At 38.7% G+C, this 16,519-nt stretch overlaps 1 protein-coding gene across 4 annotated transcripts in view; it reads right to left on the bottom strand.

Moving 5' to 3' along the window:
• POLQ (DNA polymerase theta) overlaps positions 1-16,519 on the bottom strand; it is a 75,555-nt gene that overhangs the window by 29,111 nt on the left and 29,925 nt on the right. For 2 of the 4 annotated variants that reach the window (XM_027449663.3, XM_072043736.1), the window contains exons 17-28: positions 15,513-15,656; positions 14,740-14,930; positions 13,032-13,272; positions 11,699-11,892; positions 9,909-10,046; positions 8,505-8,679; positions 7,913-8,039; positions 5,971-6,089; positions 5,234-5,418; positions 4,801-4,912; positions 3,051-3,175; positions 1,454-1,604 (exon numbers count right to left, since the gene is read on the bottom strand). In XM_027449663.3, coding sequence (XP_027305464.3) covers positions 1,454-1,604; positions 3,051-3,175; positions 4,801-4,912; positions 5,234-5,418; positions 5,971-6,089; positions 7,913-8,039; positions 8,505-8,679; positions 9,909-10,046; positions 11,699-11,892; positions 13,032-13,272; positions 14,740-14,930; positions 15,513-15,656 — 1,902 coding nt within the window. Of the gene's footprint in view, positions 1-1,453; positions 1,605-3,050; positions 3,176-4,800; positions 4,913-5,233; positions 5,419-5,970; positions 6,090-7,912; positions 8,040-8,504; positions 8,680-8,964; positions 9,086-9,908; positions 10,047-11,698; positions 11,893-13,031; positions 13,273-14,739; positions 14,931-15,512; positions 15,657-16,519 lie in introns of those variants that run through there. The other 2 variants (XM_072043738.1, XR_011812217.1) reach the window with 2 other exon arrangements.

Here is a 16,519-nt window from a genome sequence, read left to right as displayed (position 1 = left end):
TTAATTTATAAAGATGTGAATCAGAACAAAAACAAGAGGCAGTCGTGTCTCCTGAACCATCTGTTTTAAAAGTAAATTTTAAACAAAATCATGTCAAGTTTAATCAGAAGTTGGTTTATAATGTTCTCTGGCATTGAATTAGGATTCTGCTTTTCTTCCAAAATCATTTTAATGGCTAGTCTAAAAAGGCAGTAGCCTCCTCCCAAATGCAGTTATCTGAAACTGTAGCTATACTCCTGAGTTAAAAAAAAAAAAAAAAGGAAAGAAAAGAGCAGTTTTTAAATAAGCAGCTGACAAAAACAGGATCCTGGTAGATCTCGCCTGCCAAAAATAAGACAGAACAAACAGTTCCATAGTAAAAACTGAAAACAAACAAAAATCTACCACACATGCATCAGACTCAAAAGTTATTTATTTCTCAGGTTAGCTAACAGGAGGACTCCAGTTCACAACTACAGGAAGGGTTTCACCCCATCAGTTCCTCACACTCAACACAGCTGCTTCAAGAAGCCACATGACACAGCACGCATCTCTGACGGGAAAGGCATCACAGCTTGCTGAAAGGGAATTCTTTCAAATTTTTAAAACAGCTAATATTAGAGGATGAAAAAGAGTCACAAATGCATCTACTCTCCCTGGCCAAAGATCAGGAGTTTCTGCTCCTGGAGAGGTATGTTGCTGGTAGGCACATGCCTTCCATACACTGCAGACCTCTGAATCTTGCCTCTCTAAAATAAAATTCCCTGATGTTTTTAGAGGTTTGACAACTAATTATTTTTCCTTCTCATGCCTACAAATCAGATTCTTCATATTAAGACAGCTTTGTGCTTCAGGCTGAAGAGCTATCAACAAAATATAGAATTCCGTTCCTTATGTTATCTTTCTAAAAACGTATGATTGATGAACAATCACTGTCTACACTATGCTAAAAAAAAAAAAAAAAAGGCCTCGTAGCACTCCTCTGGGAATGAGTACCCAAGTGCAGCTTTAGTATCTGCAGCCAGAAGAAATTTATGCTGGTAAATGCTTTATTATAACAATATTGTGGAGCCTCAGTACATCAAAGTTCAACAAATGCCAGACTTAATTCTAAACAAACAAAAAAATATATATGTTTTTGGAACTAGAAGTTGTTCCACTCCATCTTCTTACTCTTTTTGAAGCCAGTATATCTGCTCAGTTTCTCCTTCCTACTTTTGAACAGATCTGTAGTGGCATCACAGACTGTATCACAAAGGAACTCCAATTACCAACCTTTGCAACATCATCTTTGAGACAACTGGGTTTTCTCCCTCTCTCCTTACAACTCATTTGCCCATTAAGCAAAGACTTAATACAGTCAGAAAATAAAATCTGTCTCCCACCCGAAGCCCTTAAGCTTTTTTGGGTGATTTTTTTTTCCAGTTATAAACACTGAAAGTTTCACTCAGGGGGAAGGAAGAGGTCCATATACCTGTTTTATCTCTTTGGAATGAGCTCTCCAGGTGCCCATGGGACTTCACAGAAGAGAAAGCTTCCAGGCGTCTCTGAATGTTCACAGTGGCTGTTTTGACAATGTCTGCAGCAGATCCCTGAACAGTTGTATTTACAGCCTGACGCTCTGCCTAAACAAAGACACTTGTTCTCAAAACCCACCCAAAAAAATAAATCTAATGCAGCATGCCACACGTACTTCATTAAAAATACTAAATATTTGACCAAGTACAGGCACAATAAAACCTCCAGAGTTTATCATATATGCACAAGACATTACAGACTAGCTTCATGCACAGTATTTCTCCAGATGACTGAAAAGAGCAGCATATCCACAAATTTAAGATGTATTGGCATCAGGGGCAATAGTCTGAAAAGTCATGAGCCTGAAGAGGGAGAAGCATATACACATGGTTACAGCCTTTCATGAGGACCAGAAAAATCTCACTGCAAATCCAAGGACCATGAGACACTTCTGCCTATCTTCAAAACAATCAGGAATGGATAATTATCAGTCATATTGCATCAAACCATAACTCCCAGCTGTACAAAACCACACCAGACCACTTTGACACAACGGCGTTTTTTTCCACACAAGAAAACTCTCTACCATTCCCCTTTTCAGGCAAGAAAACTGTATTCACGGGGTCTTCTCTGTGTCTCAGATCAGAACTGAAATGTTTACAAAACGTTATGAGGAAACTGAAATGAAAGTGAAGATAATTCATTAATGGGTCTTTGATTTATTCTTTTAAATCTTATTGAAGTTGAACAGAAGGTACATCTACGAAGCTTCATATTGAAGTATCCTTCAGATTAAATAGTCAAATCATCTCAAAAAATAAAAAAACTTTTTTTTTTAAACATCTCCTTGTTTCCCTTTCAACTACTCAGAGTACAAACTCCTCCACCCTCTCCATCTTCCACTCCAGTCTTTAATTCCACACAACCTGATTCATCTTCCTACTGAGAAGTATAATGCCTCCTCCCCACTGAAATGCACCAACGCCTCTCCAGGGAGTCAATTCACTCTTACTGAAGTACAGCATCTATGACAGCTGTGTCCAAAATGACCTTGAGAATAATGCCAACGTGTAGGTGTATATTAAATAAATATTTATCTAACAAGGTAGAGCAATTTTCCTCTGAGAGTATATAAGAAAAGAAACAAATACCCCAATATAGGACTTTAAATCCCCTTTCTTATTCAAGTGCTGAAAGAGTATAACATGCAAAGACCTGCATCTGAGTGGGAAGAGTTAAACCACATCACTGTGTGGGGGCTTTTTAAAATCATGTCCGCTTACATCAATAAATTACTCATTCTAGTTCCAAATGGGAGTTATGAAGTGAGGTTAGCACAGTGATGACAGCAGCACACCCAGTCACAGACGACTTACGTCAAACAGATCATGACAAAAGCTTTGTTATTCAGAGAACAACTGAGGAAACAATGAACTAAGTGAGAAGTGGAAGGTCATGACCAAAATGGCTCGCAGACCCTCTAAAAACACAGTTATGGATACGTATAAAAACCTAACATGAAAAGAAAAAGGAAAGTACTGCACTCAACATACGTGAGCTTTACTGTAGGGATTTGGATCTCCAATAGCTGGCAGGTATCTCCGTCTTCCCAGGATGGTCTGCACAAACCCATCTCTTCTGCAGCTCCTTACTGTCTCCCTCAAGAATTTCTGAATCCCTGTGAAAGGAAAGAGAAGGTTTTCACTAAGACAGCTGATGTTCCATTTTGACTCCTCACTGATGTCAGTGAAAGCAGCCTGGGAAACCCAAGCAGCACAAAGGTATTTCTTTACATTTCCTAGACCCTGTCAGTGGTGGGGTCAAAAGCACACGATCACTTATTCAGCCTGTTCTCAGCTCTGCTGGGAAACTTATTAAGACTTTTGAGGTGGAAGAGAGTGCAGAGTGTCAGGATATCTGGCTGTGCAAAAGGAGGTAGGAAGTCCTTTCTGCACAGTGGCCAGGCACAGAGAATCATACATGGATTATTGCTAATGAAGAGGTCAGGACCTGGAACAGCACTGGAAAGACAAGTAGCAGGAAGGGGGTAAGTTTAAAGCAGAAGTCAGAGCTCTTGTTGCCTCAGGTTGCCTGACTTCAGGCTGTGTCGCTTCAAATTCTAAGATGAAAAACTCACCCACCTGTGCTCTGCAAGGGAAGGAGCCAATCCATCAAAGGTGTTAAAAAGAAACTTAGGTCAATGAAAGGTGAGACATGGAAGAGGCTCTATCACTGCAAGTTCAGGTAACAACTGCACCGAAGTGGAAAAAGTTGACTTCAGATCTTTACTTTCCGAGGTTTACAAAATACAAAACATAAAAGGAGCTATTCGAGATCAAGACTGACAGCATTAGTCAATACATTAGGTATGTAATTTAGCAATGGCAATACACAGAAGTGAAAATTCATAGGAAGTGAAATTACAATCTATGGTGTTTGCACACTGCAGGGCTTGTGTGACTGAATGTGTACTGAGGGGGGAGGAAGCAGCAAGTCATTTCTAGTGGTCTTTGAAGGAGAGACTATCCAGAAGTTACTGGAGACTAAACACACTCACAATAGGAAACCATTCCTCATCATTTGTCTCCTAAAGAAGCAAATCCTGAATCTTCAGAACGTAATTTTCCAGCTCATTTCTAAGTTTTATGATTACAGCTACCTGTGTCTCCTCCCACTTGCCCTCTGTTCATTTTCTGATTGTAGCTCTACTCTTAGCTTTCCTAAAAATTAACATGCTTACATACTTCTTAGAAACACAACAATATCTTTTTACAAAGTACGAGAGAGCTAATCTGAGCAGATGGATAAAAATGTAAGTTATAAGCAAAGCAGTTTAAAATTCAATGAAATCAGAAGACAAAAGAGATCAACAGTTATATTTAGATATTGTAAGAAGCGTGATCTAAAGTCATATTACATATCCTTTGAAATTGTGTTTTAATAAAGAAAATATTTCTTCATAAAGTTGAGAGCTTTAAAATGAATTCCCAGGGCTGGTAAGTGTAATAACCAAACAACAGTGTCCTAAAGATAAATAAAACAGGAGTGTAGAGTAAAACATTATTGGAGTATCAAACTGCTCTGCTCATGCACTGGACTTTTTCAAAATGAAAAGCTTTTCTGAAAGAGATAGGAGTAGTAGAGTGCTGAGACAAATTTAGGATTTGAAGAACACGAAGTGAAGGGATTTAAAAAAAAGCAAGCCAAACACACACCCCACATCAAAAAAAAAAAAATAAATAAAAATAATCAAACATCATCACCACCACAAGACACCCAGCTCCCATATAGCCTTCTCCTAACCTGTGTATCTTGATTTGAAGGATTCGATATAAGTGGCAGCGTCATTTTCATCAATCCCCATCTGCTCGCCTAAAGATTTCGCTCCTATTCCATAGATGATTCCATAGCAAATCTGCCAGAGGACAGTGCAAAGAACCACAAACATATGGTGAGCCATGCAGAGAAACCTGAGCCAAAACAGTGTGATTCACTAGAAAACAAGAGTATGGTAACAAGGGCAAGCATTCAAGAAGAGAGAATGCTTCAAGTCCAAGCCATTCATGCTGCCTTTCTCCACTCATCCCCCAAAACCGATAGCCCCAGACAAAACTTTCTAGGATCAGGAGGACTTACAAAACAATTACTGAAAAGTCACAGCCAAACTCAAACAGAAAACCATTGAACACTAAACTTTCCTGCCAAGAAATTTGCTGATTTTTTTCCTAAAAATTACCTGTTTAGCTTGTTGTCTGGTGCTGTCTCCAACAGCTTCAGGATCAATCATCTTCCATTCTGCTGCAATGCTCTTAAAGACATCAGAACCCCTGTTCAAGGCTTCAATGAGTCGACAGTCATGAGACAAATGAGCAAGGATCCTCAGTTCAAGCTGAGAGTAATCAGCAGACAAGATTAAGCCACCTGAAGTCAACAAATTAGGCTAAATCATTATTTTATAAATTACTCCAACAACATCCCAAGCACATGACTCTCCACCCCTTCAGAAACTGAAGGCCCAAATCACATCTTCTTGACTGTTGCCATCATTGATGTCCATGCAGTAACAGCAAAGAGGATAAAACATCTACTACTAAACCACAGAACTTTCCCCTCATCTCCTGGAGTTAACCTCACAGAGAATAGACATTTGGATAGAGAGAATCCTAGCAGAGTGCAATTTGTGCATTAAGAGCTCTGTAAGTATAGCTCCTTAAAAAAAATATTCCCTCTTAGAGAGGGAATAAAGGTATGAACATTGGAATAAAAACATTTGAATGCTTTACCAAATTAAAATGTTCTTCTTTACAGTCTTCTTGTGAATATTTTTGAGAGCACGATAACTACTGCATTTGTCTGCCAAGATACGTTTGCAAGATATGTACCATCACCATTTCTTAACTCTTCATAAGATCTAGGACTTTGTTAACTATATTCTTAACAAGTAGCTTGCACAGAGCAGGATCTGGCTGTTACCTGGGAAGGGAACAAAGGCATGCCTCATGCTAACAGAAAATGGGATTCCTCTTCCTTTAGTTCTGTCTTCATCCTGAATATTTACACCATTAGGCAACATACTGGAATGCCTTCTACCTCTGTGGAGACAAAGAATGACTTTTCTTCAACAATGTTTAAAACACTTAAAGATGCATAATCATTTTTTGTCACCAAAAAATCAGTGAAAGAGGGCAAGACAGTAGCTTCTATTCCACCCTGCTGGACAACCCATGCCTAATTTAACCATGGGAGAATTGGAGACCATATGTACAACTGATGGGATTTACTGACCCCAGATCTGTGACAAAAATATTCCAAAAAAAGGCAAAAAAGGAGTCCTACAGGAACCCTAAAAATTCAACATTGCACCTTGAGTGCCAAGTCTTCTCTCAACATTGTTCTCATGTGCAGAACATCTACTCCAACCAACTGCTAATAGAGACAGAAAAGATTCCCCCCAGCATCGTAAGTACACGTGCAAAACCAAAAGTATGCCTGTAAAAACAGAGCAAAAGTTGCAGATGATATGCTTATAATACTCCGCATGTTTTCTTGCTAAAGACTGAGCAAAATATTGTCCAGTGAAAGGCCTTTATAAGCCCTTGAAATCTGGGTCAGGATCCTGAGCAACTTGTTTATTAGAATGAAAAGGGTATCTCTTTGAGATCCATGACAATTCTGCAGAGCAAAGCATGGAAGACACCACCTGTTCATCCCTTGGGCACTCCCTTTTCTTCTTATACCTTGTCTTTTCAGGGATGGTAGGAATCAAGGAGATGAAGGATAGCACAACAGTCCCAGAAATACATTTTCAAAAGAAATAAAGGTGAGGGACAACATGCAGGAACTACAGATAATCACACTGTCCAGCAGAAGTTCCCAATTTCTTTGCATGAGTAAGGGCTTTTAATCACTACCTAATTTAGTTACATTCCTTTGGTCAGAAGCTTCTTACAGTAAAAAGAAGAAAACACACAGGTATGACAATTACTAAGAAAAAAAAGACACTTTGGACTGAAGTTTGTAAAGCCTATCAAATTTGGACTACATGTCAGCTTCTTCTGTGCCAGAAGTTATTTCTGTGCCTCTGCAATTGCACAGCTTCCTAACACAGTGGTTTAAATAAAGAATGTATTTCCAAACAATCAGTCTGAAAAGCAGGCCTGTCTCAAAGTTCAGCAAGGACTCCTTTCCATTGATGGCCTGCTTCTCTATGGGACCCAGCTCACTCTCCAACAGTCCTGCAAAACTGCTACAAGCCTAAGCATTGCCAGAGCTATTTCTGAAAATGACACTTCTGCCTCCATGGCTAGTCCTGGTTCTTCTAGAGAACATGTGGAACAAGAGCCTGAGTGGGAGAAGAAGAGAAACTGAAAGGAGAGAAAGCCACCACCAAGCATGAAGGCTCACAAGCTAGCTGCCAAAAAATCCACCCTGATAGTTCACTAGACTTCCACACAACTGCTTAATCACTGGCGTGTAATAATGTCAAAATAGGGCGATACCTGCATGCTGTTGAAGAAGGTGCTTCATCACAAATGAAACTAATAGCAAAGAACAAAAAATATGTTCACCCATGTTCCCTTACACAGTGATCTGCACAGCACAAAATGTCTGAATATTCTTCTACTCCTTCCACAATAGCCCACCCTCTTTCAGTGTAGCTCTTAGGAAGTCAAACCAGTATAAAGAACTACAAAAACCAAGTGACTACGTGGAGCCACATGCTATTAGTATTATGTCTTCCATGTGTCACTGAATGCTCTGGTATTTATTCCTCTCAAAGTGTAAGGGAAACATTGAGCAATGAGCCACACTGACAAGACAGCAGCCACAGGCAAAGTCAGAAAAGAGAAATTTGTCAACTTGACCACATTAAGATCAGGCAAGTAGACAGAAGCTTTGCTAAGATCCTCCCTACCTGCTGCCACAAACAGCACGAGAATAAACAGCTCGAAAGGGTGGGCTTTCTTCAACCACAGTGGGCATTTCAATCGCAAAATCTCTTGGCACACTCTGGATATTTGGCTCCGTGAAAGTTACTCGACCTGAGAAGGAAGACAAGGCATAATTGAGACTCCAAAAGGAGGCTCTTTAACCTAACACAGGAGAACACACATCTGCATCTCCAACAACCAGATGTTTTGGGAAAAAAAAATGAGAAAATTGAAGAAAAGGAAAAATAGTTTGGGTTTAATGAGCTCCAGCTCACTAAGGTGGTTCCACTGCAGCACTTGCTTGTCACTAATAAGAAACCCTAAAATCCAGAACCTGTTCCAGGGTCAGAGATTTACATGCTAATACATGGAAGAAATTAATAATACTTATCAGGGAACAAAAAAAGTATATATTTTAACACATTTAGACTTCTAAGGCAGATTAATGTGACAGAGGTATTTCTGTATTTCCATTTGTTTTGAAAGAGAGCACAGTCTTGATTTTCTGGATCTTTACCTCACACAAACACTGCCAAAAGTAAATAATAAGGGAAAATTTTGCACACATTTCTTTACCTGTAGCTGTGTGAGTCTGTGACACTGGATATATCCTTTCCATTCCCAGTACTGAATGCAATCGTTTTTCCCTCTGTAGCGGAAACACCACTTTAGTAATGGCATTGTTGATCCTCCTCCATTCTAGTATGAGCCCCGGCAATGGGTGAAGTGTCTTTAATTTCTCCAAAACATCCTTGTGGAGAGAAAAGAGCACAACTATAATTAATTGCCTTAAAAGCTTTATTTAGAAAGTTTTTGCAGTTCTGCAGGAAAAAGTAACTCCTTCACCCACAGTGAGCTCCCAGTTTCATTGCCTTAAAATCAAATGGCTCTTCTCCACATATACTGCCTAGACATGGACAACGAAAACACGACGAGATACAGTTTCAGTTTTATCACACACAAACAAGGCAATCACCTCTCTTTGGACTTTTGCACCCTTATCACTACCATTAGTCTGCACCACCCAACAAGTCACCTGAAATGATCATGGCATCACTTGCGATGGGACTCCTGTTTCCTCTTTTTGCCCAGCTTATTGCTTCTCCTCCATCTTCATATTTGTCTCCCTGTTCTCTCCTATCTGCATGCTAAGAGCTCTTTTCAAAAGACAACGTTACACAAACATTTCTCAGATATAACATTTTTTTGATGTAGCAGCCAGTTCCAACCTCTGCCTTCCACATCACAAAAGGAAGGAATCCTCACTTTGCCTCTTGCTCCCTGCTCTGCCACCACTACCACACTTATTTATTCACAGCCACTTCAGTTTCAAAAATCAATACTTCCTTTCTGGCCACTGACTACACTGAACAAGGTGAAACTAAGAAAACAACACATTAATGAGTCCTGAAAATGGGGAACATATCTATCTGCTAATGTTACTTGTCTGACAAGAGTACCCATTAGCCTGCAGTAGTTGATCACCTTCACATACATACAATCTTTTGAAATGCTAAATTTGGTGAACCATAAGATCAACCATTCTGAAGCACAAAATACAGACTGTGTGGTACCTGGTAGGAAAAATAGCGTACTTAATCACCATGATATTTAAGTATCTTTCAAGCTGATGTTGAAACATTCTTCTGCTATTGGTTTTACAAAATAATTATACTATTTTGGTCTTACATTTGGTTCGAGAAATCAAATTCTGCCTGACTATTCTCACTGAAACCTGCTATTTGAAGTTACGTCCTTGCTATACTTGGGCTTTAGACGAGTAGGAGTAGTTAATAACTGCTAACAAAGAAGGCTGAATCCAGTTTGAATTTACAGTGGTAACTGGCAGAAGAAAGGCAGTAATAAGTTTCCTTTCATCAGCAGCATACTTAACTCCAAGGTATCCAAGCAGTGGATGTGTGAAGGAAGAAGGAGTTACTTTTACAACTACTTTTAGACTAGACCCAGACTTTACTGTACCTTGGTTGTACTGAACTGCTTGCTCAACCTAACCAGGTTTCCTTTAGCAGATGTTCTTCTGGTGTAACCCAGAGTTTTCTTGTTTCTTTGAACTGTCACATCTCCATTTTGTGGCAGTTTCAGCTCCAGGAACAAAACCTGAAAAAGGCCAAAGTTGCAAATCGGTTTCTGCATGCTACTCCCAGGAGAACACAAAAAGGGACTCAGCACTTAAACAGCTTATTTCAGCCAAAGGACAGTAGGAATGCTTCAGGTAATTAAAAAGATGATTAAAGACCTCTGCTGTCAAAGTCATTCCTTCTTGTTTTAATTAGCTACCAAATGCAATCTAAAAACTCATCTCCTAAGTACTGTAAGTTTGAGTTCAGAGGTAAGTTTTTAGGGAAGGTAATCAACTCCATCCAATCAGTGAGGTTACTGCTGATAGTCAGCTGTAATAAAATGGAGTTAAGATGACTAGAAGTGGGAAGAACATTGGTGAAGAAAAAGATGTGTTAGTAGGGAACAGGCTTCAGTGCAACATGAATGGCACAGAAGGAGGTGGTCACAAATACTTTTTATAGTATAGCCAGAAAAGTAGTTTTTCTAACAAATTGTCAAAAGCTGCAAAATGAAGTATGTGCTCACTAGTTGACATATACAACACAGTTCTTCATTTTTCATTCTGTGTGGCACTGTACACAATTTAACAGCTATTGTATTTCATTTCACAGCTGGCAGAAAGGAATAGAAGTTTCTACTTCACACACTTGATGTAGCATAAAAGTTTTACTGACACAAAATGAGAAAAGGGAAGCTCTGCTAATCTGTAGAAGATACTTCACATGATTCTTGACAAAATTTCTACATGAAAAACAAGCCTCCATAGTTCAAAGAATTTCAGAAAAACCTTTCTTCCCCTTTTCCATGAAGCAGAGTAAAATTAGAGCTGAGCATTATTTCAGGAGCTGTATCTCAGACTAATACTACAGAGCAAAACTTCAGCATTTGCAACAAAGCAGGAATATTTCTGTGAACTTCTTTTAGTGATTGCTGCTTGCAAGTTTTGATTGCTTCCATATCAAGTATAGCACCTCAAAAATAAATTAATGAACTAAACTGAAAATACTGTATGCATGGCAATCCTAAACTACTGCTGTGATACCATGTAGTATACATAAAAAACAGAAAATAATGTTCTTCAGGAATAAACGCATCAGTAATTTAAATACAAATCTGTTTCCTAGGCTTTTTAAAAAGAAATCAGTTCTATAAACAAATTGACAGATTCTTTAAAATAAGGCAGTAATGCATTCTGAACTTGTAAAGCAGTCTTTCCTTCTCTTTCATGCCTGTGAAGGGACAAGAGCAACAGCTCAGCTTATTCAGTACAACTATATTTAGACTGAGATTACATGATATCACATCTAATGTATGAAAAATACTGCTGTTCCAACAAAGCTGGTCTAGTCCTGCACCATTAATCCAAACTATTCCAAAAGCTATTTGATTGGCAGACCATCTCATGCTCCATGAGGAGCCAAGGTCCTATACAGACATGTTTACTTCCACTTAACTTCTACCTTCCTTAGTTCTGCCGAAGTTAGCAGAAATCACAATGATCAGTAACAAGTAGAAGATGTACAGCACCTTGCAGGCAGCAAGCGCATAACTAGCCTAAAGACTAATCAACTCTGAGAAGAGTTAAATTGTGTTTTATCCTTTCTTCATATGCATATACATATAAGCAAAAGCATCTTGAGAGTAACTTCTGAGAAGGCCTTCTCCCTCGCACCCTAACACTCACGTACCTCTGCAATGTCATCAGGACTGGTCAAGGAGAAACTGTGGCCTGCCAGCTGATATGCCTTGGTCTCAATCTCAGTCAGTTTAGCTTGCATGACCTGTTTCTGGGTTTCATATGCTGCTGTGCTAAAGCCAATGCCATTCAGCTCCAGCAGAGCCAAACAATAATGGCTGGGCATCTCCACTTTAGAAAACACATCTGTAGTAAGTACAAATGACAAGAAAAACTTGTAACATCAAAAACAGATCAACAGCAACCATTTCATAAAAAAGCCACAGGGAAATTCTTGCTTTTTAAAAAACTGAATGTCCTGACATGCTGATATCTTTTAATAGATTTAGTTTAAATACTTCTATTTCTGGAATATTTCACGATAACACGTTTATCACAAAAGTATTTAAGTTAACTTCTGTCAAAAATGTGCTGTTTTTTTTTTTGGTTGTTGTTGTTCTTGTTTTTCCCTAATACACATCTCCTTGGTTATCTACATTAAGCAGATGTGCTTAACGTAAAGCTTTCTAGCTTGATTCACTTTCATTCCAACACCCACCTATTTAAAAATGGTCTAAGGTTTAGTTGTCACAGTCATAAATGATGTGGTAAACTTGAAATAAAAGACATCAGTAAGACTGGACAGACCTTAATTGTAGGCTCTGGATGCAATTTAGCAGAAATAACATCACAAAGCCCACCAATATGTACACACTATGGGCTTTTTTTGTTTCTTTCTTTTCAAATAAGGACAAACACTCAGCAAATGTTAGTGCAAAAGCACCAGATCATTTGTTATAGAATCACAGAAGTTTCATTGGCACAATGCATATAAGGGAAAGAATGCTACATTAGCAGGCCAAAGAGCAAGAAATCTCCTTCAGATAATATCTGAGGATTTTAAAAAATGTATCTGACAATGAAAAGAAAGGGTTTTTCAAAATGCTGATGAGAAACCACAGACAGACCCAGAAGTGTCCTCGTAGTGACCAGGGTACTAACCTGGGAGGTAAGGATCTGTTTGATTCAAAGATTTAAAATAAGACTAAGGTCTAGTTAATCTCATGTAGCTGCCTGAACGAGTGGAACTGGTGGATATTTGGGATACAAAATAATCCTAAATCCTAGAAGGAACTCACAAATTTTCCCCTGGTTAATTTTTTGACGAAACAGATTATTTCCAAAGGAATATTCCTCTTTTCTTTTAAAAGATCAACATCTTACTACAGAATACACTTAGATAAGAACTCCCAAGCCTCCTCTCTTTTCCACTGATCATTCCGTTTATGGTAGTACAGCCACCCTTACCGTCTGTCTTTGCCCTCAAGTGGAGGAGCTCTCTTTACCTGTCAGATTTTGCTTCTGTAATTCATCATGGAGCTGGTTCATGACGTTGAAGATGAGCACAGATTCTATTGCTGCTCTGTACCGCCCTGAATGATCTCTGCTGGCACTAAGCCCCAGGCTTTGCACTCCCTGGCCAGTGCCTACTCCTTCCAGTAGAGGTAGCTCATTGGGTAGAAATGTAGTCACCATGCTGTGAAGTGTACGTTCCTTAGAGCCAGAATCAAGCAGCCAACATGCAACCTTGAAAAGAGAGACTTCCATGAGACCTTTCTTCCATTTTAATCATAACACAATATTAATATTTGACTGGGGGTTAATGCAAGGTTTTACTGCAGATCATTTTTCTTGATTTGTCTGGCAGACTGTAAGAATCTGTGGAAAAGTTACATGATTTCGGCTAAAACCTTTAAGATGGCATAAATCAACGAAAAGTTTCATTTTAACTGAAAGTTAATTCTGCACATTTGAAAATCTTACCCTTTGTCAACCTAACACATCTAAAAATGCTGTCCTTCATTTTTTAACTTATTAAATCCTAACATCAAAGTGATTAAATATGACAATCAGGATCAAAACATGTTTACTCTGAAAACTGACCTTGTAAAACTCAAGACTTGCTGTTGATCTAGAATATGAGTCAAGCTGAGCTCTCCTATTTTCTGCATATCAGCACTAGTAGCAAGAATAGTGCACGGCAAATTTTATTCTCAGTAAGCCTCCTACCTCCCACTGTCTTCAAAGCAATTTTGCTCATAGCTATATTTCAATTTGTTGTGTCAAAATAGGATGAAGCACAGGTTTCTACATTGTCTCTGCCACACGAGCAGAAGGTAAAAAACACATATATAGGTAGGGAGATGTGGGGGATGTGGAGGTGTGAATGTGTGTGTATGTATATATTCACTGCATCACTAAATTTAACAAATACGAGTATGACTTCTTTTCATCCATGGAACAGTATGGGGAAAGGTGCTACTTTTATTGCTCTTCATTTTCATCCTAAAACTAGGTTTCAGTACGAAAAGCTAAGTTTGTCCTTGTGGTGAACAGCTTTGCTACATACCTGCAGACCTCAATATTGCCATCATGGTATTCAGCCTACATGTGATGTAAGCTGTAAAAATCAAAACCAGAAATTTCCATGCATAGAGCTTTTTCTATCAAAGACAAGAAGGTCCTTTTACCTCTTCCTAGAGTTTCATTTGAACAACAGATGGTACCCATACCTTTTGAAATTACATGTAAATTTTGTTTTGTTTGAGGAAATAGTAGTAGCAAAGTGGTCCATACAAATTGCGGGTAAATCCTTCAGTCTTCTGCTCTCAGATTCAATAATCTGCCCAGAAGCACTTCTGCTACTTCAGTTGGTAGCTTCTTATAAGCAATAAGCCAAGAGTTCATGCCCATCCAGGGATTTACACTCATCCTTCCCACTTAAGTACTCAGGCATGAAAGAATAATGAGTTAATATATCATTGAATCTGCCCTGTTTCTCTTGCAGGCACCATGAACATAAACAGTACAAGAAGTCTCCTCTAAATAATGTTCTAGATTTTCCACTGGAAGAAAATTTCCCTAAACCCCCGGCAGAGGTGCATATTTAAGTGTAACTTACAGAAGAAAAGTACCAGAAGGTAACTCCTGTCTTTGCATTTGTGTGTTTAAACTAGTAGTTTTACCCAAGATAAATTACTTAATCCTGCCAACCTTTGGGTCCTCAAAACTTCCTTCCAAGGAGATGCCACAAGCCATCACCAGGGTCTTGTAGTGCTGAATGAAGTTATACATGACAAGTGAGCGCTCCTGCTTCTTCTGCAGGTAGAGCTGCAGATGCTGCAATCTCTCTGTTACAGACAGGTTTTTGTCCAAAGGCGGTGGTGCCAAACTCAGGCTGATTTCTAAGGCAGAAAATACAAGCAAAATCAATTTTATACCCACTGCATAAGAAAAGCTAGAGAAAACCTTGAATATGATCAACTAAAACAACAGTAGGACAGTGAACAAATAACAACAAATCTATACCTCTTTTGTATACTTTATCACACCAGAAATGGCTCCCAAGAAGCAGTGTGTTTTGTCTATACTACTAAAAAGGAAGGCCAGGAATCAAAACATAGCCATTAGCACAGACTGGGTTATATTCAGCATTCTAGCCTGAGATCTGTTCTAGAGAATGGAAGTTGGAAGAGGTTGGAAGAGAAAAGCAAGTAAGCTAGAGGGAACACGGGAGTAACATGTAAGCAGTACACATGAGCAACAGTTCAACACTTGAGCCAATTACCTGGCCCTATTATATGGCAGCACAGATATATCCACAGCAACTTGTTCAAGTCTGTTGAATACTTAAAAGTGCTGATCCATAATATGGCTAAATCACTGAGCTAGGTTAGGGATAATCATAGTACTTCCAAAAATCTTTCATGAGTACTTTCTTGAACTGCAGCGTCATGTAATGCAGCACAGCCTGTCTGCTCACTCACCATTCTGGTCTTGCATCTGCTGTAAGGAGATATAGTAGGCATCTTTTCCTCCCCAACACACTGCCAGTCCAACTACCAAGATGTTTTCACAGCCTTGGACAGGAAATCCATCATCTGTACCTTGCATCCTCTGGGGAGAACTTCCTAAGGAAATATTTTTAAGTTACAATTATAAAACAGCATCCATAAATGCAAGACGATTTTATTCCTGAAAATGTAAGTACGTAAAATTGAGTGTAAATTTGCTGAAAGTGAATATATACCTTCATTTCTATCTGTATGGAGAAAATATCTGTATTTCTTTAAAAAAAAAAAAATAATACAACAGCAACAGTTCCTCTTATCTCTTAGCAGAAATAATCAACAATATAACATCCCTGCAAAATGTCCTTTTCTAGCAATCTCTTCAAAAGTTCAGGCAGAACTGTATTCCCTCCTATCAATCTGTAAAACATTACACATTTGTCTGTCAAAACTATATTTTGATAGCTGAGATTTTTTGTTAGTATGACCATATGATAGCAAAAAATGTAACTGCTTCATCTTGTGTTTTTAAAAGAAATGTATGTTTATACAGCAGCAGCAGCAAACAAACTGAAGCAAATGAGTATTTCTGTGGGGAAAAACATGAAGCAATATTGCAACAATCCAGAGACTGATCTGAATTTCATATATAGATATACTGAACTAACTTAACATCTCACAAGCTGGAAAATATTTAACCTTGCTTAGGAGGCAACCCCACAAGTAATACTGCTTGGTGGAGACCCTGAGCAATCCATACAGTTCACTGGTCAGTATATTTTTTATTTGGAAATATACTAAAGGTTATGACATGGAAAGGTACATATGTCGAAGGGACTGCACAACACAGATCCATTTAAAATTAGATAAGAAACATTAAGTATGTTTAGCTGTTTTCTCATACAAACAATCTGCTAAGGCTTCATTAAAGTCCCCAAAGACCTACCAGTGCAATGCTTGACACCAGCTCTCCATCCCCTACC

The sequence above is a fragment of the Anas platyrhynchos genome, chromosome 1 (assembly GCF_047663525.1).
Source record: "Anas platyrhynchos isolate ZD024472 breed Pekin duck chromosome 1, IASCAAS_PekinDuck_T2T, whole genome shotgun sequence".
Taxonomy (NCBI): Eukaryota; Metazoa; Chordata; class Aves; order Anseriformes; family Anatidae; genus Anas; species Anas platyrhynchos.
The sequence above is the reverse complement of the archived record's forward strand: the minus strand, read 5'-3'. Positions and strand labels throughout refer to the sequence as shown.